The sequence below is a fragment of the Suncus etruscus genome, chromosome 18, assembly GCF_024139225.1.
Source record: "Suncus etruscus isolate mSunEtr1 chromosome 18, mSunEtr1.pri.cur, whole genome shotgun sequence".
Taxonomy (NCBI): Eukaryota; Metazoa; Chordata; class Mammalia; order Eulipotyphla; family Soricidae; genus Suncus; species Suncus etruscus.
Window position 1 is genome coordinate 23,842,042 of NC_064865.1, and position 27,572 is coordinate 23,869,613.

The 27,572-nt window shown below is 34.8% G+C and overlaps 1 protein-coding gene across 1 annotated transcript; it reads right to left on the reverse strand.

Moving 5' to 3' along the window:
• Positions 1 to 15,148: 15,148 nt before the first annotated feature.
• MYCT1 (MYC target 1) lies at positions 15,149 to 25,951 on the reverse strand. The gene is made up of 2 exons (XM_049765428.1): positions 25,768 to 25,951; positions 15,149 to 15,787 (listed from the first exon to the last, which is right to left on the reverse strand). The coding sequence occupies exons 1-2, from the start codon at positions 25,949 to 25,951 to the stop codon at positions 15,285 to 15,287; spliced, it is 687 nt and encodes a 228-aa protein (XP_049621385.1). The 3' UTR covers positions 15,149 to 15,284.
• Between the last annotated feature and the right edge of the window lie 1,621 nt (positions 25,952 to 27,572).

The following is a 27,572-nucleotide window of genomic DNA, read 5'->3' on the forward strand; positions in this document are numbered from 1 at the left end:
ACTTCAGGGATTCAGGTATTAACCAATCTATCTGACCAAACTTCAGGTATGCTGATTTGGGCTTTTTGGAGTGTGTGCTGGCACCCCCCCATATCTTTCCTTTTTCAGGAGGACTCACAGCTGAATATATGCCTCTAACATTTGTAATATCAGTAATAGTGCTTGGAGTCTTTGTACAATTTCATTTGCTTAATGCTATTATTCCTATAGGACCACCCCAATTTAACAGAATGTACAGCTAATGAGTTTACTAAACCTTCTGTCATTGTATTAAAATGAGTTCATTGGAGATACAATAATTTTCACAAATAACTTGCTACTGTACTTCTTTCTTTCTTTTTAAACTTTTTTCTCTTTATATTTTTTCTTTTTTCTTTCTACTTTTTATTTTTAATAACTTTGCTTTTACTTAACTGGAAACAAATGTACTATGATCAATCATGTCAACTGTGTGATTCATTTTCCTTTAATAAATTTTAAATTTTTTAAAAACTGAGATGCCTGTGAGAATGACACATATCAAAATGTCTAAAAACAGTCAATGTTGGTGGGATTATGGTGACAAAGAAACCTTCATTCACAGTGACAATGTCCTCAATTTCAGCCTCTCTGAAAAGCAATATGAAGATTTATAAAAAGAAAAAATAGAAATACCATATGACTCAATAATGCTATTTCTTGGTATCTATCTCCCAAACACAATAACATTAATTTAAAAGCACAAATGCACACCTACATTCATCAGTATATTTAGTACAATAGAAAAGATATAGGAATAACCAAAATGCCAAAATATGGTTAATGTATCAAAAACTTGTGGTATATATGCACTATGGAATACTATGTAGCTCTGGGAAAGAACAAATCATGCAAAGTGCTTTCTCCATACATTCCCAGTAAAAAACTTCCTTTACTGGGATCTTTACCTGAGTCCATAATCCCAGAGACCTCAAGTTTTAACCTAGAGATTTTCAATATTAATTATCAGAGGACTGAAACCTATTCCTGCAATGTATTTAATCAGAAAACCTATCTTTACCAACTCTGAAGGGATTTTTTTTGTGCATTAAAAGCATGTGGACACCACTAACACACAAAACTTATACAGTGTCTTGGTGGCATTATATTTAGAAGACAATGTAGAACGGGGAAATTATGTTTTGTGAACTTGTACTCAAATACCTCGAGGGAGGCTAGGAGCTCAATCTATGTGATTGTGTTGTGGGTGAGAAAAGTAATTCCCACTTGAGCAAGTAGTTCCCTGGGTGGCTTATGTGAGGTGGAGAGGAGAAAGAGCAGCCTTAAGAAAATAATTTTCAGTTTCTCTCTCTACCCACCATAGTCAACTTGGGGGAACTTTAGGAATGATGAAAGTCTGCTATGATGAGCATGATGCAGAGCTCATGTCTCTCACCAAGATCATGAGACATTCATCAAACTGCACCTGAGTTGTACTTGGAGTGAAAATCAGAAAATTGGTGTAAATTCTACAGTGGTTTACTAGCTTCTTAGCTTTGCTTTACAGCAAAGAATTTCAGGAGAAGATAAATAGTGAGATAAGACAAGTTTATTTGAGAAACAAGGGAGTTGAAAAGAAGCCACATTCATAGCCCAAGTACATACATTAGCGGCAAATTCCTATGATGAATACATGCCGTAAAAGCAAATATGAATCACATATCATAGGCCATATCCTAGGAAGGAGAAATGAACTCCAGAATAAAGATGATATAAGTTCCAAACAGCGATTTTCCTAGTACACAATCTCGACCTCCTCGTGTTTCTGCCTGCAGCAACAACAAATGAATGCATGTTCCATGGCATAAAATCAAATGGTCATAACTCAGGGGTAGGTAGCCTTGTTGGCCATGTCAACTTTTCCCCACCAGTGTTCCTATGTTCTCTCCCACATTTCAAAGAATTTGACAAGATCTCCTAAGACAAGAAAAATGATAATTCAAAAAATGTATGCATACCATTGCTCACTGCAGCATCTAATACAATTTCTATGATATGGGATCCACCTACGTGCCCAAGGACAGATGAATGAATTATGAAGATAAAGTATATATACACAATGGCAATAGTCCTTTTTTTTTTTTTTTGGTTTTTGGGCCACACCCGGCAGTGCTCAGGGTTACTCCTGGCTGTCTGCTCAGAAATAGCTCCTGGCAGGCACGGGGGACCATATGGGACACCGGGATTCGAACCAACCACCTTTGGTCCTGGATCGGCTGCTTGCAAGGCAAACGCCGCTGTGCTATCTCTCCGGGGCCGGCAATAGTCTTTTATAAGGAAACATGATTGTGTTAACACATGAAATGAGCTTAGCTGAAGCTTGAAGCATCATATTTGCATGTATACATGTATATGCATCTATATTTTCTTAATTTTTATTGTGGTCAAAGTGAATTACAAATATTTCATGGTAATATTTAAGGCACTTAGTGACAATGAATGAGGGGCATACCCACCACCAATGTTGTCCTCCCTCTACCTCTGTTCCCAGCATATATGCATCTATATTTTACACAAACACAAGATGCATTTTATACTTATGGTCTAGTCAAAGCATTAATAAACTTCTGGTGTGGGGCCAGAGAGATAGCGTGGAGGTAGGGCATTTGCCTTGCAGAAGGACAGTGGTTTGAATCCTGGCATCCCATATGGTCCCCCGAGCCTGCCAGTAGCAATTTCTGAGTGTAGAGCCAGGAGTGACCCCTGAGCGCTGCCGGGTGTGACCAAACCCCCTCCAAAAAAAAAAAAACACCCAAAAACAAATAAAAGAAACTTCTGGTGTGACTCTATTGCCAGAAAAAAAAATCAATTTATTCAGCTAACTCCATTCAGCAAAGTAGCTTATACCTTTACAGAGAAAGATATTTTGCATACAATTTATTGTAGTCTATTGTTCTAGAAAATTGCACTGCACAAAACCAGAGTCTGTGGACAATTCATTTGACTTTTCTTTTATAAAGTTCAAAATAAGCTTTTGAACTTCTGTGCTTGCCTTGCACTTAGCCAACTTGGGTACAATCCCAATGCTACATTTGAACAGAGCATAGCCATAAGGGATCACTGCACAGAGTCAGTACTCGAGTAAGCCTTAAACACTAACAGTTGTATCTTAAAATCAAAATAACAATAAATATTAATTTGTTAACACAGTATGAAATTATTCAAATTCATTTGGATTATACTCTAAATTACTTTTTATAAAAATCTTTTTTCCACAGTCAATAATCATGATATTTTGAGAGGAAAAAGTTAAACAGAGAGCAATGCAGAGTGTAGCAAATAAACTATGTTCTTTATGCAGCTAGGAAGCCCTGTGAATACAAAACAAGGCACAATTACAGGAAACAGATTGGCAATCTAAATAATAAATGTCTACTATCTTCTCTTCAAAGTTCATCTCTCAATAAATTTTGGGTTGTTGAAACTGGTTCATAAGGTTTGTTGAAAATATTCCAAAACACCTGAAATAATATTTATGCTCATTGGTGACATTTTTTATTTTCAATGATTTTTTTTAGCTAAATGACTATATATGTTTAGATTTAAACCAGCATTTCTTGTGGTTGTTATTATCCTAAAAATACTGCTTACAGGCTAGAGTGATAGTGCAAAGAAAAAAAAATAAAAGGCCACAAAAATAAGAAGTTTAAGATTTATTTCAAAGTAAACAAGTCAATACATACTGAATATGTCAATATTTTATTGACATTTCATAAAGAAATAAATTCAGATGAAATTAGGAATACAAAATTACATTTTTGCTCAACTCATGTTTTTGTTCCATGGTATGAGGTGCAGAAGCTTCTCAGCTTAAAGTAGTCCCATTTGTTTATCTCTGCTTCCACTTGTTCGGACTGTTTGGCATCTTTGAAGATGCCTTTAGTCTCAATATCATGGAGTGTTTTATCTAATTTAATTTGTAATACAATTTAAAGTTGGGAAAAGTGATGCCTTCCAACTTATTTTTTCTAAGAGTTGCTTTGGTTATTCGTGGGCATTTATTGTTCCAAATGAATTTCAGGGTTGTTTGATCAAAGAAGTGGTTCTTTGAAAAACATCATGAGTTCTTCTTTAGAGGAATTGCGTTACATCTATCATCCTTAGAGAAATTGCATTTAATCTGTACAATTCTTTGAGGAATATTGCCATTTTAATGAGGTTAATCCTGCCAATCCATGAACAGGGTATGTGTCTCCATTTCCTTGTGACCTCTTTTATTTCTTGAAGCTGTGTTTTGTGTAGTTTTCTTTGTATAGGTCCTTTACCTCTTTAGTTGACTCCAAAGTATTTGAGTTTCTGTGTTTGTCTGTTTGTGTATTGCTTTCTTATTGTAGCTTTGTTGTATCAAAAGCATGCATAATATATTCATATTATATACGTTTATTGCAATAGATACATTTATGTATTCATAAAGTTCAGATCTTTCAGTAATATTTTAAACTCCTTTCCCTTTCAACACTTGATTATTCACTTTCCCTTTTTAAAAATAAAACTGGATTGTAGTTTATTAATTTATACCAACTCTTTAACGTTGTGTGCATTTATTAAACAGTTCTGATCTCTTGCATGCTTTGAAAATATTAAAGATAAATGTCTCCTAAAATCTTTTCTTTCAGCAGCATTACCTCATAAGGATTGCCTAATTATATAAAGCCCCTGTAGATCAGGGTTCTGGCAGATGCTGTTTTATTTTTAAAAACAAATTTCCAGTAATTGGAGTTTTCAGATTACTCTTATGAAGTCAAAATGCTGAGATGACTCAAAGACAATGCATTACATGGCAAGTGAACTTTATAGATTTGATTTGGTAAAGATAGCACAAGATTCAATGAGATCATGAGTCTGCAAATTACTTGAGTGAGCAATCAGAAATTCTTCAGGAAGATAACGTCAAAGGCCAGATCCATCTCATTTATGCAAATAGCTTGCAGTTGAATTAACTTAATAGAGTGAAATATTTTCTTTAGGAAAAAAATACAAATTCAGAAATGCCACCTTTAAAGTTAAGTATTAGAAATAATATGTAAAATCACATACTGGGTAAAACAAGACCCAAAAGTTACCATGTAAAAGGTTCCATCTCATGCTCCTATTCAGAGAATATGACCCAGGGCTGTTTCCCTCTTTTCAGGAGAATGGAAATATCTCTAAAAGGGGTTAAAATCAAATCAAGCAACACTTAAACATTTAAAGATTTAACATTTGAGAAGGGACTAGAGCAATGGAGTTCATATTTGGCCTAGAATAAATAGATGGAATAAAGTTGGAGATTTATTCTGGAGAGCTGAAAACTGGAAATGTTGGACTTTATGGATCAGATTTTGAAACTGACTGATGTAACAATGTTGTAGCCATTGGTGCCATCTTCTATTCTCACAAAAGATTCCTGCTTTTGGAAAAGGCAACCATCACAATCAAACCTTTACCAAGGCTTTTCTTGACCAAGACCTGCCATTTCATCTCATAAAAAGACAGTGAGATGAAGAGTTGGCCAGATATTTGGGATCTTTAGCACAAAATCATTTACAAAATGTTATTTTTTTATTGAGACAAATACATAGTCTTGCTGGTGCAATCAATGGAATTTGATTCAGCGGTTTTTTTTCCCTTCCTAAATCATGTAGACTGATAGGGGTGTGAATGTGGTTTTCTATATTAAAATGGGGATTTTTGTCTGACAAAATCACATGTCTAATGTATACTCTATAGAAGATAAGAAAAAGCCCATTTTTGCCCATCAACGGTTGCTAATGAATTTTTGTATTTTTTGACTTTCACTTCCCCCTACTATGAGATCAATTCTCCTTCAGATATTACATACATTAAAAAAAGGAAGTGAGGGCCCGGAGAGATAGCACAGTGGCGTTAGCCTTGCAAGCAGCCGATCCAGGACCAAAGGTGTTTGGTTCGAATCCCGGTGTCCCATATGGTCCCCCGTACCTGCCAGGAGCTATTTCTGAGCAGACAGCCAGGAGTAACCCCTGAGCACCACCGGGTGTGGTCCAAAAAAAAAAAAAGAGGAAGTGAGGGGCCAGAGCTGTGATGCAAGCGATAAGGAATCTGCCTTGCCCACCTTTGCCTAGTACAGACTTCAATTCAATCCCCAGGCGTCCCATATGGTCCCTCAAGCCAGGAACAATTTCTGAGCACAAAAAAAAAAATCCCAACAAAACAAACAAACAAACAAACAAAAAGAAATAAGTAACTTTTTGAGAGAACCAATATGGAGTAAGAAGGAAAGAATAGAGGAGGAGAAAGAGAGGAATAGGAAAGAAGATTTGGCATTTGAATACACAACTGTGGTTTGTTTAGTTTGCTTCTAAAGTCAGACTTCCTCCTTGCTTAAGGTATTCCGAGATAATCCTATTGTCGAATTTTCCAGTTCTAGCTCATGTGCCAACATGTTATTTTGGCAGGGGACTATTTATGCATTCTTGACATATTTCAGTTTCCACAAAATCAAGCACTAACAATTACACTGCTTATACATGAAGCAAAAATCCTTAATTTATGTGATTTGGTAAACTTTATAACTAGAACACTATCTAAAACAACACTGATCCTACTAATAATACAAGTGCAATTAAATTTCTAAACAATTTTTTCACTTATCAGAATGAGTTAATTCGTTATAATTTTAGATCTGAATCTTACTCTTATTAAGATATGCCTAGAAAATATTTCTCGTTTGGGAGATGACTCAAAGGGCTGGAATGATTTCTTTGCATGCAAGTTTCCTGGGTTTGATCCCTGACAGCATATTACCAGCACCACCCCAAAAATAGGCAAAAGGATGATGATATGTGGTTCCCCAAGTAATAGATCTAAAAACAAATTAAAGATATAATCCTGGAAATATATATAATTCTTTATTGGGATTTTTGATACAAACTTAAAATATGATCTTAAATGCAATTATCGTGAGCATACTATCGTAATTAGGAAAAATTATTTTGATACTTGTGTTATACTCGGTGTGGTGTTCAGAAAATTTCTTTTGTATATGTGCTCAGGGATTACACCATATATGGTGTAATATATATATATATATATATATATATATATATATATATATATATATATATATCATATGTGGTACCAATGGATCAGCTGCATGTAAAGTCAAGTAAATGTCTTAGCCCTGTAATTAAACCTGTCTTTGGATCTTAAGAGAATTTTTTTGCAACTTCTTTATGTATCATTTCAGTCTTAATGTATGGGTAAAAATACAGTGCTTTATGATGGTAGTAACTCAGACACTACCTGCACAAAAAGGAGGCAATTCTTCCACTCTTTATTCTTATAGTTTTAATATATTGATAAGTAACTTTTTCTTGAGACCATTTATTATTGTTTTGTGTGGTGCTCAGGGCTGAGTCTGGGTTTTGAGATCAGAAGTCACTCTGGGCTGGGCTCAGTGGACTATTAATAGTCCCAGCAATTGAACCTTGGTTAGGCATATGCAAGGCAAGTGCTTTACCCTTTGTCCTATCTCCCTGACTTTCGAGACTATTGTTCTTGGCTATTTTAAGACATAACTGTGTGTATATATACTGATTAAATATATAGATACCTAAATTTCCATAAGGTACAAAGTTTCTCTTCAAACTTCTCTAAGCTTGTTAGAGACCAATGCAGCACTATGGTAAGGTTATTATTTCTTTGATGTATTTCAAATCTATTAATTGGCAACTGTTCAGAGTTGGCAACTGTGATCATTCAAGAGTTCTCTTCTGGGGTCGGTGAGGTGGCGCTAGAGGTAAGGTGTCTGCCTTGCAAGCGCTAGCCAAGGAACAGACCACGGTTCTATCCCCTGGCGTCCCATATGGTCCCCCCAAGCCAGGGGCAATTTCTGAGCACATAGCCACAAACGGGTGTGCACCCCCCCAAAAAAAAAGAGTTCTCTTCTGATACTTTTAGTCCTTTTCTCTTCAGACTGGATATTTATATTATTTATTATATTTTCTCCATTTAATTTTCCCTTTATCATGTTACATTATCATATCATAGGTGACCTTAGCTAGAAAAGATATTCTGCTCTTACTGTCCCCCATAGAGCTACTCTGTATTGGTATTCTTCATTGTGAATCCTTAATAAGAATTTCTGATTATTTTTAATTTTTAGGTTAGATGAATTTTTCTTTTCTAGTTAGAATTTTCCTGTTCATTTTGGCAGCAAATTTATAATTTCTCTTACAATTATTTTCCCACTCATCACAAGCGTTTTTATGTAAATACAAATTATTTACTTAACAAGATGCACAAATCTTGTCAATATTGTCTCACAATTTTATCATATTTGAACACATATTGTAAGATATTCCACATATTTTAGGTTGACATTTTCAGGATCATTTGACTATTTAACATCTAGTTACTGTGTTAGTTTCTACTCTTTAATGCAGTGAATAACAGTTTAAAATTCAGCCTGGAATGGAAGGAATATAGCTCAGTTAGAAGGTAATATGGTATCCAGGCTGTCTTCCTGAGGGGGTCCTATTTTAAGAACCTAGGAAGTTAAGAGCTGAAGGGCTTGGAGATAGTACAGTGGGTAGGGCTCTTGCCTTGCATGTGGCCAACCTGGGTTCGATCCCTAGCATCTTGTAAGATCCCATGAGCACTTCCAGGAGTTATTCCTGAGCACAGAATCCTTGAGCATTACTGGTTATTGCCCACAAGCAAAACAAAGGGAACAAAAGAACTGTAGAGTTTTTGGAGTATCTGGTCAACCTCATATATAGATTGACTCACTTATGTTTCAATTCAGTATTAGGGTGCACTATTCAGACAACACTGCCAGTCTTAGTCAATTTTACACACTAAGTGGTGACTTAAAATTATCAAGAAAGGTAATCTAAAGTGTAGAGACTAGAAAGAACCTTCTTGGTATAATTTAAAGATTCCTTCTTTTGTAAATGACCAGTTCATGTGGCAGACCAAGATGCTGGTGTACCACTACAAAAGCAGTTAGTTCATTTTTAACAGCATTCACTATTTTGCCATATTTTTTGTTAATCTAGCTAATTTTCCTTTTGGCAAAAGTAACATCTGTAGTAGTATTTTATATTTTACTCCTTTCAAGGTTCATTATTGAGTGTTGCTCAGGCCTATTTGTGTATTAATCATTAAGTTAAGATGTTGTTCAATTGTTTGCTAAATTTATGATTAATCATTTTCTTTCCTATTCCCTACTTTTTTTGTGTGGGTGTGGTTTTTGGGTCACACCCGGTAGTGCTCAGGGGTTACTCCTGGCTCCATGCTCAGAAATTGCTCCTGGCAGGCATGGGGGACCATATGGGATGCAGGGATTTGAACCGATGACCTCCTGCATGAAAGGCAAATGCCTTACCTCCATGCTATCTTTCCGGCCCCATTCCCTACTTATTTTTAATGTTGATTACATTTTTTTGTTTTGGGGGTTACTCCTGGCTCTGCACTCAGAAATAGCTCCTGGCAGGCTACAGGGACCTAATGGGATGCTGGGAATCAAACCCAGGTCTGTCCCAGGTTGTCTGCCTGCAAGGCAAACGCCCTACCTCTGTGTTATCGTTCCAGCTCCTGGTTACATTTTTTTTGATATTTTGATTTTAGAATTTTGTGAGGGTTACAAAGATTTTACTTTCTCATTTATTTCATCTCTTTTCTTCTTAAAAGTACCCTCTTTGTAATTCATAGATTTGCTAAGCTTTTGACATTCATTCTATTTTAATATTGTTTATTTTAAATGTTTATTCTATTAAAATTTCACTGATAATTATGAATTTATTGAAGGAATTTATATAGAAGTATCTAAATTACTTTTTTTTATTTCTTGAGGGTGGATGGGAGCACACCTGGTAGTATTCAGGGCTCACTTCTGGCACTACACTCAGGGATCATCTCTGGAGAGTTTGAGTATCATATTGGAAGCTGGGGATTGAACCAGGGTGGGCTACATGCAAGGGAAGCACCTGATTTGCTGTACTATGTCTCTGCCCCCAATTACTCTTTTTAATAAATAACTTTCTTATATTTTATCTAAATTAATTCGTCAAAATTCATAATGATTTTATTGTGATATTTATTTTTTGTCTATTTTTATATAAAAGTTTTATATCATTTTAAGATATAGATTGGGATTAAAATACTAATTAAAAAGGGAATATTCATTGATAATTCAATAAGCAGGGCAGCAAAATTGACCTCAGCTTAATTTTAGTTCATAAGCAATAAAAAGTTAAATAAAACAAATACAACAATTGTTAATTTTTTGCTTTCATTTAGCATTTATGCCTTGCACAATATTTACAATATATCATTTTGATTGTTTCATATGATGGGAAGAAAGTATAATTCTGCTAGATGGGTTAAATACACCAGAGAATTTCCGCTCTCATTTTCCTAAGTTGAGAGATATAAAGCAGCTTTTACTGGTGATATAAATTCTAGATGAAAACCATGCACTTTGGGGGCAGGAAAGGTGGCACAGCAATGAGGTGTTTGCCTTGCACGCGACTGACGTAGGACGGACCTCAGTTCGATGCCCTGGCGTCCCATTTGGTCCCTGAAGCGAAAAGTGATTTCTGAGCGCATCCCATATGGTCCCTCAAGCCTGCCAGGGGTAATTTCAGAGTGCAAAGCCAGGAGTAACCCCTGTGCATCACCCGGTTTGGCCCAAAAACCAAAAGAAAGAAAGAAAAGAAAACCATGCACTTTTTTTCCTCATGTTAAAATCAACATTGCACATAAGCAAAAAATAGCTTGTCAATAGAGGAGGGACATGCATTCTGATGGAGATATACTGTTAGCATATTTACAAGAATAAAACCCTATTAACAGTATTTCAAATCACATTGCCTAAAATTAAATTAAACTTTAAAAATAAAATATTTTCTTTTGCCTTGGCTTTATATTTTGAAGTGTTAAGTAAGTCTTCCAAAGGTAAGCAGTTAATTTAAAGTTTTCTGAAGGAAATTTAAAATCCTTGAATCTCTAGAAACAATTCATCTATTTTAAACATTAAAATAATAATCTTGTTATTACTAAGTTTTATTATTTTGTCAGTGTTGGGGATAAAATTCAGGGTCTTCCCTTAGTCCTTTCGTTTTTTGGGAGGCCACACCTGGTGGTGCTCAGGGGTTACTCTTGACTTTGCACTCTGAAATTACCCCTGGCAGGCTTGAGGGACCATATGGGATGCTAGGCATTAAACCTCGGTTGGCCACATGTAAGACAAATGCTGTATCAACTGTGCTATTGCTCTGGCCCCTTAGTCCTCTCTTGAAAACATTGTTGTATGAAAATTAATAAATCTCTTTTTCTTTTATTTTTTCTTTTTAAATTTTAGGGTCACACCTGGTTATGTTCAGTGTTTACTTTTGGCTCTTGGCTCAAGAAGATTTGAGGAACCATATGGGGTGAACCTGGATTACTCCATGCAAGAAAAGCACTCTATCTGCTGTCCTGCAACTTTTGTTGTTAAATTGTTTTATTAAAAATAAAGTTAGAGGGGCCAGAGTGATAGTACAGCAGGTCGGGCATTTGCCTTGCATGTGGTCAACCCATGTTCAATCCTTGTCATCCATATGGTCCCCTGAGTATTAACAGGAATAATTCTGAGTACAGAACCAAGAAGCCAGGATTAGCCCTAAATATCATCAAGGGGACCTAAAAACAAACAAACAAAAAGGCCAGGCATAGTATAGTGAATAGAGCTCTTGTTTTGCATGCCACTGACCTGGTTCAATAACCAATATGGACTCCAGAGCTCTGAAAAGAGTGAGCATTACATTGAAGAGTTAGGAGACAAATATGGTCCAGTATCAGTCCCCAATCCTTACCAAATCAAGTTATAATAAGTCACTTTAAACAGTTTTTCTACCTTCCTCTTATCTTTATTCTTTTCTTTCATCCTTTCAGATATATTTCACAAGACATCATGAAAAATAAGTGTCCTTAAGGAACAATGAAAATAATACAGACAATACTATATAAAGCCTTTTACTATGTGAAGATTATTATTATTTAACCACAGACACTATTTTCCTGTGAACACTGCATTGTATGAATTAAGAGTACATTTTCTCCTCACCAAAAATTCAGAGAAACAAATAACAACATAAGCTAAATATTCATTATATTACAACCAAACCACAGGCCTTTTGAGAAAGACTTGGGTGATCTCCTGTCCTAAAATAAAATGGAGCATCTCAGATTATAGAATCTTATTAATTGGTGTCCATTTAGAGAGAGGGACCTTCCTCTAAAAGGGTAACCTCCTATAGAATAGTCCCCCAAATACAGCACCAAGAATAAGATAACATTGTTGTCTTAATATTTTTTCCAGGAATTATTCAGAACATCTGAGTTTGAAATCCAAAACAAACAATTAATGACATCTGATAAGTCAATACAGAAATAATTCTTTTCAAATATGTGATATATTTTTAAATACATTATTTTTCCTCAGGAAAGCTTATTTGTCTGTGTGATTACAAGGGAAATTCCCTAAACTTCTTTGACAGTTTCTATATTTAGAAGGAAAATATTTTGCTAAGAAAAATAAAATTTCAATGGTGAGGGAATTTTTAGGACAAAAGGCTTGTATTAGCTTTTGCTACCTCTTTAACAATCCAAGTACATCAGTGAAGAAAAGTAAACTATCATGTTAGTAAATCTAAAATGTTTACCAAACATAGGCAAACATTGAAAAATCACAAAAGTAATATGAGGGAAAAAAATCACAACATTGAATGTTCTTTAACAATACAGAATTAAATCAAATCTTCCTTCGATTCTCTAACTTCTAAATGAGGGGTGTTGAGGAACATTACAAGTTTCTGTTGTAATTTTGTGTCTTAATAATTCAGTGGAAGTCAAACAATTTTGGAGTCACTTCTAACAGAATTCAACCATACTCAAGCCATGGGCCATCAAAGTCATTCACAATGTCTGCCACTGAGATAATTGGAGACCACCAGGGTCACAGTTAGTAGTGCTTAGGGGCCACCAGGGCCACATCTGACTCTTGGGCAGAGGAGCTTGTCATGGGAGCGATGGAGTGGAGAGGTGAAGGGTGGAGAAGAACAATGGACTTTGTACTTATTGGGTCAGTGCTATATGAGCTATATCCCTGGCCTTAAGACCACAATTTTTAAAAGATTCCTTCTCACTCTACACAAAGCAAATTTCTTTTTTGCTTTCTTTCTTTCTTTCTTTCTTTCTTTCTTTCTTTCTTTCTTTCTTTCTTTCTTTCTTTCTTTCTTTCTTTCTTTCTTTCTTTCTTTCTTTCTTTCTTTCTTTCTTTCTTTCTTTCTTTTTTTCTTTCTTTCTTTCTTTCTTCTTTCTTTTCTTTCTTTCTTCTTTCTTTCTTTCTTTTCTTTCTTTCTTTCTTTCTTTTTCTTTCTCTCTCTCTTTCTTTCTCTCTCTCTCTCTCTCTCTTTCTTTCTTTCTTTTTCTTTCTTCTTTCTTTCTTTTTTCTTTCTCTGTCTGTTTCTTTCTATTTCTGTTTCTTTCTTTCTTTCTTTCTTCCTTTCTTCTTCCTTTCTTCATCCTTCCTTCCTTCCATCCTTCCTTCCTTCTATCCTTTCTTCCTTCCTTCCTTCCTTCCTTCCTTCCTTCCTTCCTTCCTTCCTTGCTTCCTCCCTACCTCCCTTCCTTCCTCCCTACCTCCCTCCCTTCCTTCCTTCCTTCCTTCCTTCCTTCCTTCCTTCCTTCCTTCCTTCCTTCCTTCCTTCCTTCCTTCCTTCCTTCCTTGTTCCTTCCTTCCTTCCTTCCTTTATTTATTTCCTCTGCCACATCTTGTGGCAGTTCAGGGATTATGTCTGGCTCTGGGCTCAGAAAGACTCCTGGCAGGCTTGGGGGACCATATAGGATGCTAGAGATGGAACTAGGTAGACTGCGAGGCAAACACCCTCTCTTCTCTCTTTTTCTTTTTTATGAGAAGTGACTGTCATTTTTTTCCACTATTTTTTCCTTTATTTAAACATCTTGATTACATATATGATTGTGATTAAGTTTCAGTCATGTAAAGAACACCCCTTTCACCAGTGCAATATTCCCACCACCAATGTCCCAAATCTCCCTCTATCCCACCCCACTGCCACCTATACTCCAGACAGGCTTTCCAGTTCCCTCATTCATTCACTCACATGATTATGGTAGTTCTCTGTGTAGTTATTTCTATAACTGCACTCACCACTCTTTGTGGTGAGCTTCATGAAGGGAGCTGGAAGTTCCAGCCCTCCTCTCATTGTCTCTGAGGATTGTTGCAAAAATGACTTTTATTTTTCTTAAAACCCATAGATGAGTGAGACTATTCTGCGCCTCTCTCTCCCTCTGACTTATTTCACTCAGCATGGTAGATTCCATGTACATCCATGTATAGAAAAATTTCATGACTTCATCTCTCCTGACAGCTGCATAATATTCCATGGTGTATATGTACCACAGTTTCTTTAGCCATTCGTCTGTTGAAGGGCAACTTGGTTGTTTCCAGAGTCTGGCTATTGTGAATAGTGCTGCAATAAATATAGGTGTGAGGAAGGGGTTTTTGTATTGTATTCTTGTGTTCTAAGGGTATATCCCTAGGAGTGAAATAGCTGGGTTGAATGGGAGCTCAATTTCCAGATTTTGGAGGAATCTCCATATCGCTTTCCATAGAGGTTGGACTAGACGGCATTCCTACAGCAGTGGATAAGAGTTCTTTTCTCTCCACATCCCCGCCAGCACTGATTGTTCTCATTCTTTGTGATGTATGCCAATCTCTGTAAACACCCTCTCTTCTTTGCTATCAACTCAGACCAAAAGTTCAATTTCTTAAAAGAGAAGTATTTACTTAAGTAAAAAGCTGATTTTTACCTCTTTAAATATTTACTTTGGAAAATGAGAATTGTAAACTACAAATATCTAAAGCATTTATTACAGTACACATGTATAGGCTATCACAACTTATTCTTAAATTGGAATCACAATTTTTTAAACATTGAATTAAAATGTTAATTTTATATTTACATTGAATGCAAATGACACAAATATACTACTTGGGAAATAATTACTTTTTAGCAAGATAAAAAAGAAAAAGTATCCAAATGTTTTATATTGGTGATATCCAGCTTACACTTTTTACACTTGTATATTTTATTCTTGTAATGTCCAGCTTGCATCAGTATTGTTTTAGCTTGGCATTGTATTTGAACCATGACATCAAAATGATATTTTACTCTGTTATGGTTTTCTTTAAAAAAATACAAGAAATTTAGAAATAATACAATATGAAGCCCCCTAATTCAGGAATCTGGAAAGGCCTTTATGATAGACTCATAGGCGGGTGGAGGAGGCGTTGAAATGTCAAGTCTCAGATTGTTGCTGGACCAGTGAAAATCGGGTCGGCCCAAACTGTGGACGGAGGAGGAGATGTTGGACGTAGGGAGGGCCATCAGTTGGCTGTCAGTTTCCACAGGCAGTGGTGGACTTTGCAAAAATGGATGGAATGTTGAAGCCCTGAAGCTTGATTTTCTTGGAAAAGAATTGGCTTGGTCCATGGAAGCTTGTCTCTGGAATGTGAGACTGGCCAAGCTAAGGTTACTCCGCCGTTCACAGCCACTGTGGCGATAAAATCCAGTTCTGTTGAGGCCATGGGTGTAGGAAGACCTTAGTCGGCGATTGGAACTCCATTGGGAGATGGGGGCACTGGCTCTTCTTCGAGACAAACAAACCAAAAGAGCCCAAATCAGTCCTCCAATTACGAGCCCAATTGCCATGGACACGGTGAAGGACGTTATTAGATTTTCTGAAATGAAGAAACAAACAAGTCGTTTGAGTTATCAATAGGCAATCAACTAAAAACATGGAGTAGAATGCAACAATAATACTAGGGAAGAAAGGATAAAATTCAAGCCTAATTTTTTGTTGGTGTGTGTGTGAGAGAGAGGAGAGAGAGAGAGAGAGAGAGAGAGAGAGAGAGAGAGAGAGAGAGAGAGAGAGATGGTTGGTCACACCTGGAGGTGCTTGGGTCTTATTCCTTTTTCTATACTCAAAGATCAATCTGTTGAGGATGAGGGGACCATAGCAGTGAAGGGTTCAAATGCAGGTCAACCATGTGCAAGTTCAGTGCCCTACCCAATGGACTATCACTGGCCCCAAATCAATATTTAATAAAGGAAAATAAAAGAGGGTGCTGGGTGTCAATTAATGGAAGTAAGATGAAAGACCACAGATTAACGTTTTCACTGTCACATTTCACATTGCTTATTCTATGTTAGCAACATAGAATATGAAGAAACAAGTAATAAAAATCCCATTTTATTAAAAAATAGTCCTTAATCATATTTTTGTAGGTTTGCTAATATAGTTCAGAGATTATTTCCTTTTCAATTACATCACTTTGTAATGCGCCAAAAATTGATAACAAATTTTAGTCACCTTGATTTTTGCCTTTTCCTCAGCTTTCATAAATCCCACAAATGTCTGCCACCTGCAGGTTTCATGATGTCTTACTTCCTCAGATTTTGGGGTCAGGAAACACTGTGCTAGACCTGGTTGTGCTGATTGATTTATGTTGTGTTTCCTAAACTCCTGAATGTCCCCTCATTGATGACCTAATCTATACAAATTACTGGGCTCCTTCTTGACCCCAAACTCTAGTTCATGTTGATATTATATTTTAGTTGGAATGGTGAAATTCCCATCCTCTGAATTGCCATGCATCACTGATATGCACCAATATTCACCAAATTCACAGAATTTTTGTTCATTCAAATTTCCTGTTTTGGGTGGAAAAAATATATTTTCCAAAATGGCACTTCTACCTTACTACTTCTTATTCATGAGTGAAACTAGGTAATAGAGCCCTTACTTCGATAAAATGAGATCTTGGAATAATCCATCAGCTTTACCACAACCACAATTCCCCATTCTCCTTTTCATGATCTAAAGAGGTTGATGTGCTTACTATTCTAAAATAATTCTTAATCTCTCAATCTATACTTGTCTATGTATTTTTACTTATGTCAAGATGAAATGTTAAAATTTCTGTCTTGAAACTCATTTTTCAAGATTCATTTCAAGTATCGGCACTTGGATAAAAGAATCTTAAATTTCAAACTCAAGTAACCGTTAAGTAGATATGTTTGTCTACCTACTTATCTAAGGAATTCACACTGAGATAATTTTGGACTAGCAGTCAATTCACTGAATACTGAGAGAAAAAGAGGAGGGGTACAGATGTTTTGAAATTCTTGCCATCAAGGAGAGATAGTACAGAAATTAAGGTTCTTGCCTTATGTTGTATTTTCTGAACTCCTGAATGTCCCCTCATTGATGACTTAATCTATACAAATTACTGGGATCTTTCTTAAACCCAAAGCTCTAATTCATGTTGATATTATATTCTATTTGTAATAGTGAAATTCCTATCCCCTGAATTGCCATGATATGCACCAATATTCACCTAGCATGGGCTGACCAGGGTTCAATCCCAGTATTGCATCTCCAGGAGTAGCAATAAATAAATTAGATTTTATGATCCCCAAGATTCTTAACATCTCATTCTAATATCTAACAATATTTCATAAATAAAACAAAATTTTGTAAATACATGGGAGTGATTTTAATAATGTTTAAAATATATATTTAGGTATACTTCCACATTACATTGAAATATATGTATCTTGTATAAAGAATATATTTATTGTATCTAGTTTTCAATTTCATATTTACAAATGGTTATGAAAATCCTTTAAACAATTGCTTATAAAAATCTAAATAATAAACTTTTTGTAATGAAATGTGATTAATTATTCTTTAGGATAGATTTGTTAGACCTAGGTCTGTTCTAAAATTTATAAATATAGTATTGAATTATAGCCTAATCTCTAATCATAACATAATCTCTGAGAGTATGTCATACTGTCAAAACACAATAAATACAGTTAACCCCCAAGTTAACCTTCTTAGTTAAATATGAAAATTATGAACTAATACATAAATATTGGTGCCACAAATATTTGGAACCTAAAAAATGAAGTAATTGGAATTAGTAGGTTGCAAGGAAATGACAAATTAATTTTATAAATCAGAATTTCCAAAATATTTTACAAAATCCCAGAGAAGAACATAAAATGAGCAAGTAAAATTATACAAAACCCATGGTTTCAGCATATTAGAAGTATAAGAATACTAAAATTTTGACAATAAAAATAAAAATATAGATATATATACCAATAATTGTCTTCCATGTTTTATATATAACCTTGCATGAAAAGAAAAATCAATTCTGAAAAAAATTGTAAAAAAATTGAAAAAGTTTGATTTGTTAGCGCATTTACCCTATGAAAAGGAGTTACAAGTGCCTAGAGAGATGTGAGAAGGTAGTCTTAGACAGGAAGAAGAAGAAGAGGAAGGAGAAGAAGAAGAAGAAGAAGAAGAAGAAGAAGAAGAAGAAGAAGAAGAAGAAGAAGAAGAAGAAGAAGAAGAAGAAGAAGAAGAAGAAGAAGAAGAAGAAGAAGAAGAAGGAGAAGAAGGAGAAGAAGAAGAAGAAGAAGAAGAAGAAGAAGAAGAGGAGGAGGAGGAGGAGGAGGAGAAGAACAGCAACAACAGGAAGAAGAACAACAACAGGAAGAAGAAGAACAAAACAACAACAACAACAGGAAGAAGAACAAAACAACAACAAGAACAAGAAAGAGGAGAAGGAGGAAGAGGAGGAGGAAGAAGAAGAGGAGAATAAGGAATAGGAGGAGGAAAAAAGAGGAAGAAGATGAAGAAATGAAGGAGGAGAAGAAAATGAAGATTGAAGATTTGAAGATTAAGGAGGAGAAGAAAAAAGAAAGGAAAAGAAAAAAATGAAAAGGAAGAATATGAAGAACAGAAAGAGGAAGAAGAGAATGAGGGAGAGAAAAAGAAAGAAGAAACAATCCAATTTCAAAAGTATTCTATCCTGTCATTGCATTTATGTGAACTTTTTACATGCAACAAATCATGCTGATATGATGTAGATTAATGATTGCCTGTAACTGGGGTGGGGTGGGAAGGAACAGGAGGGACAGCCAGTGCAAACTTTCTATTTGAAGGACAGAACGTTCTCCAGTTAGATTGTAGGATGATCACACACCCTGAGGCTATAATCAAAATAAGTTTATTGCACATGTGAAGTAAGCAAATTAAATGTCATTAATTATATCTAAATAAAGGTGTCTTAAAATCTTTCAAGGAAATGAAAATTACAAGCAACCAAAAGAAACACCCCCAACCCTCAACACTATTAATAATAACCAGCCACACTTTTCTACAGTGAGAAGGAAATGTTAAGAATGACTCCAAGCATTTTAATGTGTGCAGATGGTGGTGGTGGGAATACTCACTCCTTTCTACAAATAGACAGGAACATTAGACTAAAGGACAGGGTATAAAAATCTTAGGAAAATGCATTTAAATTTTCCTGGCATGATTTTCTTGATATTTGGAATTACTTAGATAAGGACTTAAGAGGAAAATAAAATTGATGAGCTTCACTCTATTAATGGAATTTCAGGGATCCCTGGATAGTACTTTGACCAAAAGTAGAGTGGTCTATGTTTATACAAGTATGTGAAGAATAGCCTTTAGAGTAATCAGAATTCAAGGGGTTCCCAAAATAGAAGGAAACATAAACAAATTATAAAGATTCTAACTGACTAAAAAGGTTAGTATGCCTGAAACAAAAAGAGCAGAGCATTTTAGATAGAAGCTGTGAGCAGCTAGATGTCCAGGAGATAATAATTTATTCCTTTCCTTCACCTAGTATGTGAAACACTAGACTAGTTATTAAGTGCTGAGCTAAGTGTTCAGATAGAAATTAAGAAAATAGTATCAACTCTGGTACAGTTTATAATCTAGAAGATTTTAGTAAAGAAGGGTGTCATTCAACTGAACAATGATGGTGACATTGGCCTAGAGTACATGGGGTCAGATGATGGAAGGTATCATGTAATTCCTTGGAGGATAAAGGAATGAGTCATACTTCTCTGTGAGCAAAGAGATTAGAGCAAAATTACCTGGGTGGAAGCATTACATATCAAACTCACAGTGATCTCTAAGATAAATTAAAGGCACACAGCAAGGTTGGAAACAACCAAGTTGCTCTTCAACAGATGAATGGCTAAAGAAACTGTGGTACATATACACAATGGAATATTATGCAGCTGTCAGGAGAGATGAAGTCATGATTTTTTCCTATACATGAATGTACATGGAATCTATCATACTGAGTGAAATAAGTCAGAGGGAGAGAGAGGCGCAGAATAGTCTCACTCATCTATGGGTTTTAAGAAAAATAAAAGTCATTTTTGCAACAATCCTCAGAGACAATGAGAGGAGGGCTGGAACTTCCAGCTCCCTTCATGAAGCTCACCACAAAGAGTGGTGAGTGCAGTTATAGAAATAACTACACAGAGAACTACCATAATCATGTGAGTGAATGAATGAGGGAACTGGAAAGCCTGTCTGGAGTATAGGTGGCAGTGGGGTGGGATAGAGGGAGATTTGGGACATTGGTGGTGGGAATGTTGCACTGGTGAAGGGGATGTTTTTTACATGACTGAAACCTAATCACAACCATATATGTAATCAAGATGTTTAAATAAAGAAAAAAAATTAAAAAAAGAATTATAGCCCCCCAAAAAGAAATGTTAGAGCAATGTAAAAATCATAATTAAAATCCAGTCTGTTTCATAATGGTGTTCTACAGGGAGTCTTTTTCTTTTACCACAGCTAATAATTTTTTTTTTTTTTTTTTGGTTTTTGGGCCACACCCTGTGACGCTCAGGGGTTACTCCTGGCTATGCGCTCAGAAGTTGCTCCTGGCTTCTTGGGGGACCATATGGGACGCCGGGGGATCGAACCGCGGTCCGTCCTAGGCTAGCGCAGGCAAGGCAGGCACCTTACCTCCAGCGCCACCGCCCGGCCCCCACAGCTAATAATTTGTTTTTGATTCCAACTATTGAGCAAAAACTCAACAAACCATCAATAATAAAGACAACATTCTAATTCTAAACATTCACAGTTTTAAAACCTACTATAAAAGAAAATGTACTTGATAGTACATTGTCAGTGATAGTCTTTATTAAAGACAGTTAACTTTATCTTTTCTCAATAATCTTGAGAAAAAAAAAACTTCAACTCATCAGGTTATTATTTTTTAAAAGTTAGTCACTGTAAGATTTCAAAGTCTGTATGCTTAGGTTTCAGGCATAAAATTTTTCAATACCAATCCCTTCTCCAGTGTCCACTTCTCTCCACCAATGCCTCCTACTTATCCTATCAATCTGTTTCTATAAAGTATTACATAAAGTCAATGTATAGGTTCTTACTAAATGGTAATTATCAATAGCAAGTGTGGCATAAATTACCTAACTCATTTCACACCTTCTGGTTAATGGGTTAATGGCTCCCTATAAGGCTTTTTGAATGTTGAGCTTTTCACAGTCTGGATTCCAATTTTATTCCAAAAACAAAGGGATTCAAATTCTCTCTTAGTATTAAACGTTAGTAGAGGTCACCATCTAGTGGTCTAAAGTTGAATGGTTCTGATATCTGAAAAGTGACTTTACTGATGTCAACAGAAAGCAGCAGTAATCAGCTCAGAGAATCATTTAATGACAAGGACATAAGCTTCTGAGATTTGGGGACTGTAGTTCTGGAGTTATGGCAGATGAAGTCCATTGCTTTGTGTCATTGGAACAAATATAAATATACCTAAATAGGCCAAATAGGTCAGAGGCTTTTTCTAAAAAAGAATATCATGCCCTTAATAAAAGTCTCAGAAACCAAATGAACTATATTCTAGATATCTTTAGTTGTGGAGGCAAGAAAGATACAGGGCAAAGTGCCTAGAAAAATGAGAAATGAATATCAATGATTGTCAGCAGAGGAAAGAACGTTTTTATACCAGAGACTCTCCCTCCAATATTCAAAATATTATCAAATCCCCATGTTCTCCCCATCTCTTTCCAACATCAGAGAAAAGGGGAATGGAAACATGAGGAAAACCTGAAGTCATAAAATTAAACTTACATTACATTTTGTCCAACTTGTACATTTAATTAAAATTAGACACTGATCTGTCAAGTTGCTCACAATTCTACAAGCGTACTTTTGTAGGCTTTTGCTTCAGCAGGTATGTTAATCACATGCCACCGGAATGCTTTGAAATTCTTCTTATTTATAACTGCCTGATTATTTCACTGTCACTTTGTATATTTTCTATGATATTGTAAGTATTCATTCAATACTTCAGAATAAACTAACACACTGACAACTTAAGGAGTAGTTATAGGTTAATTATGAAAGTTATCTTCCCAAAATTACCTCTTTACTTCATGAGCATTTCTATGAACAGATAAGGCTTTTCATTTTTTTTAAAGAGGACTTAGTTTCTGTCATATTTCTAAACCATAATATATTGGTGTTTAATCATGTTTCTTTGTATTATTCCAGACTAACATAGGCATATAAATTGTATTTGTATTGCATTAGTTTCTTTTCTGTTCTTGAGAACAGACACCGAAGTTTTTTTGAGGATTTAATGAGGTAAACAGATATAAATTTCTAAACCAATAACTTCTACAATTTCTGATAATGTTAACCAAGAGGGGAAAAAATACATGTTACATTAGAAACTATAACCAAAGAATTATTGTATTAGAACTGTGGAAACCTAGGGAGAGATCCAAGCTTAAATGATAGTTGTCTATGATTTTAGTAAAGCCATGCTAAGAAAACTCACAGTTCATACTTCTTATTGCTTTTATGGATTGTTGCAAGTCAGCCCCTGAAGAGGTTGACTGATGGAGGGATGAAGGATGAGGCCTTTCTCCTCCAGCACGGACCACACGTCTGTTACCCTGTTCAGTCGGTGGTTCTGAGGTGAATGCGGCGGGAAGAAAGCCAACAGGCAGTCAGGCTTCCGAAGAAAACAGCTCTTTATTCTGTGAAGAGGCCGAAGCCAAAAGGCCCAAGAATAGGCCCCAGGAAACAAGCCTCTCGCCTTCCACAGACCCTTGCTTTTATGCCCCCCAATCAGGTACCACCCAATGGTGGGATCAGGTACCACCTAATGGTGGGAGCAGATTCAGATACCACCCTAGGGTGGGAGCAGAATGCCAGGTCACACCCTAGGGTAGGGCACAATCACGATCAGGGTAGGGTAAGTAACTTAATAATTCTATTTAAATGTTTACATACACAATATGGATAATGATCTTAGAGAAAGAAAATCACTAAGGGGAGCATTAGCAAGATATACAAACTATTGTCATTCTCGACTAATTTAGTTACCTAAATTTACACTAAAATTTCTTTAATGCTTGAACATTTAGTATGCTTTAGTCAAGTGGGTGGTTACTATGAACATACACAATATAATTTGTGATAATAATCTGATAAAATGATCTTATTTTTAATACATATTATAAAACCAGAAAGTTATATTTATAAGATGACTTTTATGCAGTTTAAGTGTGGTAAGCCTGGGAAAGGTTTATGGTTCAATGTTTAAGCCTTATCGTTTTAAGCTAGTCTTTTTTTTTTTTATTTGAAATACCAAGCAATACCAAATCGTGCTGTATTGTAAATTAGAAGATTTTAGTCTCACTCATCAATGGGTTTTAAGAAAAATAAAAGAAATTTTCGCAATAATCCTCAGAGACAAAGAGAGGAGGGCTGGAAGGTCCAGCTCACCACACGAAGCTCACCACAAAGAGTGGTGAGTGCAGTTAGAAAAATAACTACACTGAGAACAATCATAACTATATGAATGAATTAGGGAAGTAGAAAGCCTGTCTGGACTCCAGGCAGGGGTGGGGTGGGGAAGAGAGAGATTTGGGACATTGGTGGTGGGAATGTTGCACTGGTAAAGGGGGGGGGTGTTCTTTACATGACTTGAACCCAACTACAATCATGTTTGGAATCAAGGTGTTTAAATAAAGATATTAATAAAAAAAGATTTTCTAAATTGAGAAAACTAATAATAAAATACATGTCAATTTAGATACAATTAGAGAAAATATAAAAGAATTTTGTATCATATATGTTTACATTTGTAGCTTTACATTTTATTTACCCAATATTTGTAATCCAGAAGAAATAATATACTTTGTATTTCCCTAAAGTAACCAACACTATATCTGCTCAGTGAACTTGTATTAGCTTTGTTAGTGCTTATCAGTATCACAATCCTCTTCCTGGTTTCCATTATTTCCATCTATTTTTCATTGTATTCACATAAAAAGAAACACTAGAAACTATCTAAAACAATATATTTGAATTCCCCTTCAAGAACAGATTTCTATATTTCAAAATGCTTTTCTTAAGATTGATAGACTCCTATAAAACATTCTCCATCAATTCAGCTTTGTTTTCAATAATTGTTAACTATGATTTTAATCCGTTGACAATTATTTTACTTTCTATAAATGGGAATTTGAAAATAAGCTATAAATGGTCTGAAAAAATGGATCTAGCTCTCACAGATTAAATTTGCTACCAAAGTTATATTACTTTTGAATTAATTTATTCTTACTCATTTTGATGGCGATAAATGAAGTGATTGCAAGCTAGCTATTATTCAGGGTGTGTTGCATGCTATACACTTTCTCCACAACTGAGGATTCCCCGTAACCATAAACAAGCATACATAGATTCCCTCAATTCAAACTAAAAGAGTTTATTGGCAAAGCCATTTTCTACACGCACCAACTTAATTAATTTTCTTCTTAGTAAAAGGTGTTGTCATATACAATATGTCCATTTTTACTTCTTCTGGCATTTGAGTCAGTCATAAATCCTTGTTGATTAAACTAGTTGTTTTTTGTCTATGACTGTGATTTGAACTTATTAGAGAAGCTTCTCATCTGAAAATTCTCAAAGCATTCCTTTACACATATTGATAATAATTCATTAATAGAATTCAAAACTTGACTAGCAAGGAGGATTTCTTCATGAACTCCATATTGTTTTTTAAATTCTGGATTCAAGTAAAATTGCCACTTTATTTAAAAATATTTCCACAATTTTGAAGAAAAATTGATGCTGATAGTTTAGGATATTTTTTTTCCTCAGTCTAGCCATGAATAATGGTCGTTTTGTCTTCAGTCATTCTACTGATGATGTTAATAATACCACAATACTTTAGCATTATTTTTCCAACCACCTCACTTTTGTTTTCATCCTCCCTTGTAAAAAGTTACGTGCTATTTCCAATTAACTTTTATACTTTCTTTCTACAGTTTTCATAACTCAAAATTAGCACATTCAGTTTATTTTAATAGGTATCTACTACCATCTATGTTCTGAAAGTTAAAATTTGTAACATTAATATTATATTTAGAAACATTAATATTAGATTTAGAAATTCTCGGTTTCATTAAATATAACAGTTATAGCCTTAAACAAAGAAAACAATTTTCCAATAAAATAAACATCACATTCCAAATAACAATCACTTGACCTTTTGTTGATTTTCTCAATTTAGGATCATTATTTTTAAATGAAATTGGTCAAAATAAATATTTCTTGTCTAGATTTCCTTAAATATCTTTATAGCCTTCTCCAGATATTGAATAAAACTTTAGTTTTGTAATACAGCTATGAAGACTTTATGTAATCTATTTTCCGAAAACAAATATCTCCAAAATTATCAATGTTTTAATACAACCTGCAATACATTTTGTATCCTAATTTTAAATGAAAATAATGAAAGAAATGAAATAATAGAAATAATGAAAGAAAATGTCTTACCCCAAAAGTTTTCTGGCCATGGACTTCCTAAACTTGTATTATTAGCCATCCTATCTACAAGAAGGAAAAGGGAGAAAGAAAACAGAAAGAAAAGCCAGTAATCAAAATAAGCACTTTGATTCTTATGTCTGTGGTACAGCAAGAGAAAATAATTTTCACAACCTGTCATATACTTCGTTTGCATAAAAGGAAATAAGTGTATCATATTTCCTGCTTTTATACTCAAATTAGCAACTGTTTTTCTTATCTTGGAATTGCACATGGTTCCTGAGACACAAACAATTTCCTTCTTGTCATTTCCTCCACTAAATTACTAGCTACTCTCCTAGGACACCTCCAAACTTTATACATGATAATAAGGTTTTTTTTCCTGCTTTCTTTGTTTATAAGAGATGTGGATACAAAATTCCAAACTCAGCAATGAAGCTTTAGACTAAACCTATGTAAAATAGAGAAATAAATTACTGTCCTGTGTCTACATAGGAAGTTGGGGGAGAAACTATTCAGAAGTCTATATATCTCTGTGTAAGCACAATTGATTTTTATCTAATGTAATTTCCAAAATCTCAGTTGCTTATCAAAAATTTTAAGATGTCTCTTTCTATGTGTTATCTTAATTTTGAGTTATTTAATTCACTTCATAAATATCATTTATATTTAATTTAAATACTAGAGTTTAAATATGAAAAAGCAATTTCCACATTGATGAAACTATTTAAAATTCAGAAGAGGAAACATTAAATTCAAACAGATGACAATAGAAAGTTGAATAGTCTCATGTGGAAGACAATATCATAGTCATTTTTTTTTCTGGAGAGACAGGTCTGAAGGAAGCAAAGCCTTTGCACTGGACATTAAAGCATGAAAATACTTTTCCCTGTGGAATTAGAAGGTTGAAAGGACAGTGGAATTAAAGGAGGATAATTATTTTAACCCTGTGTTTCTATCAGGGCTGTTTTGGAAGTGGCTAGAGAGTAGTGTGAAAGAATTACATGAAACTTTTGAGAAGTTAGTGAGCTAAAAATTTGACTGTCTCAAGTTTTGTTAGTATATACACCAGTTCCTATGAGTGGAAGTCATTGGAAGTAGTAACTGAACTTCATCAATGATCTGATTTTCTCAATCTTTGGTAAACTCAACCATTAGCTCATATTAATGGTAATTGTCATTTGAGATATAGTGAACAGCTTCATCCCTGTAAAGTCTCTATTATTTTCTTGTATAACTACAGTACAATCTGAAAAGATTATCATAAAGTTTATCTTTCATTAATTTTTGTAATGCAAATTCTCTGAAGAGTAGGTTATTTCTGTTCATGTTCTTGATATTTATATTAAATATAGACAACTTAGATTTAAAGATAGACTAAAGAAGATAATCACATGCTACAGAAAATTTAGAGATTTCATGAAAAAATATAATTCAACTTTGATATTATAGCATAAGATTTTTTTCTTAACTTTTCTTTTTTTTCCCCCTTTTTTTGACCATATCTGTGGTGCTCAGGGCTTACTCCTTACTCTTCTCGGTCTTTGGGGACCATTCTGGGGTTAAGTTCAAATTGCTTACTGCAGGGCAAGCACCCTGCTAGTAGTACTCTCTCTCTAGCCCAACCTAGGCATGCAGAATTTAATTTGGTAAATGATATTCTCATATAATTTCTTCATAAAGTTTTTAAAAGATAACATTTTAATTATTATTTCTTGTTTTAATATTTTTCAAAAAAACATTAAAATATGAAATTAAGACATCTTATTTCTGACTTAAAAAGTTAACCTAAACAAAAGTATATTAAATACTTCTAA

Coding starts and splice junctions, on each gene's coding strand:
- MYCT1 (XM_049765428.1), bottom strand. CDS start 25,951: ATGCAAACGAAGTATATGACAGGTTGTGAAAATTATTTTCTCTTGCTG. Junction 15,788..25,767: donor ATGGCCAGAAAACTTTTGGG/GTAAGACATTTT, acceptor TCTTCATTTCAG/AAAATCTAATAACGTCCTTC.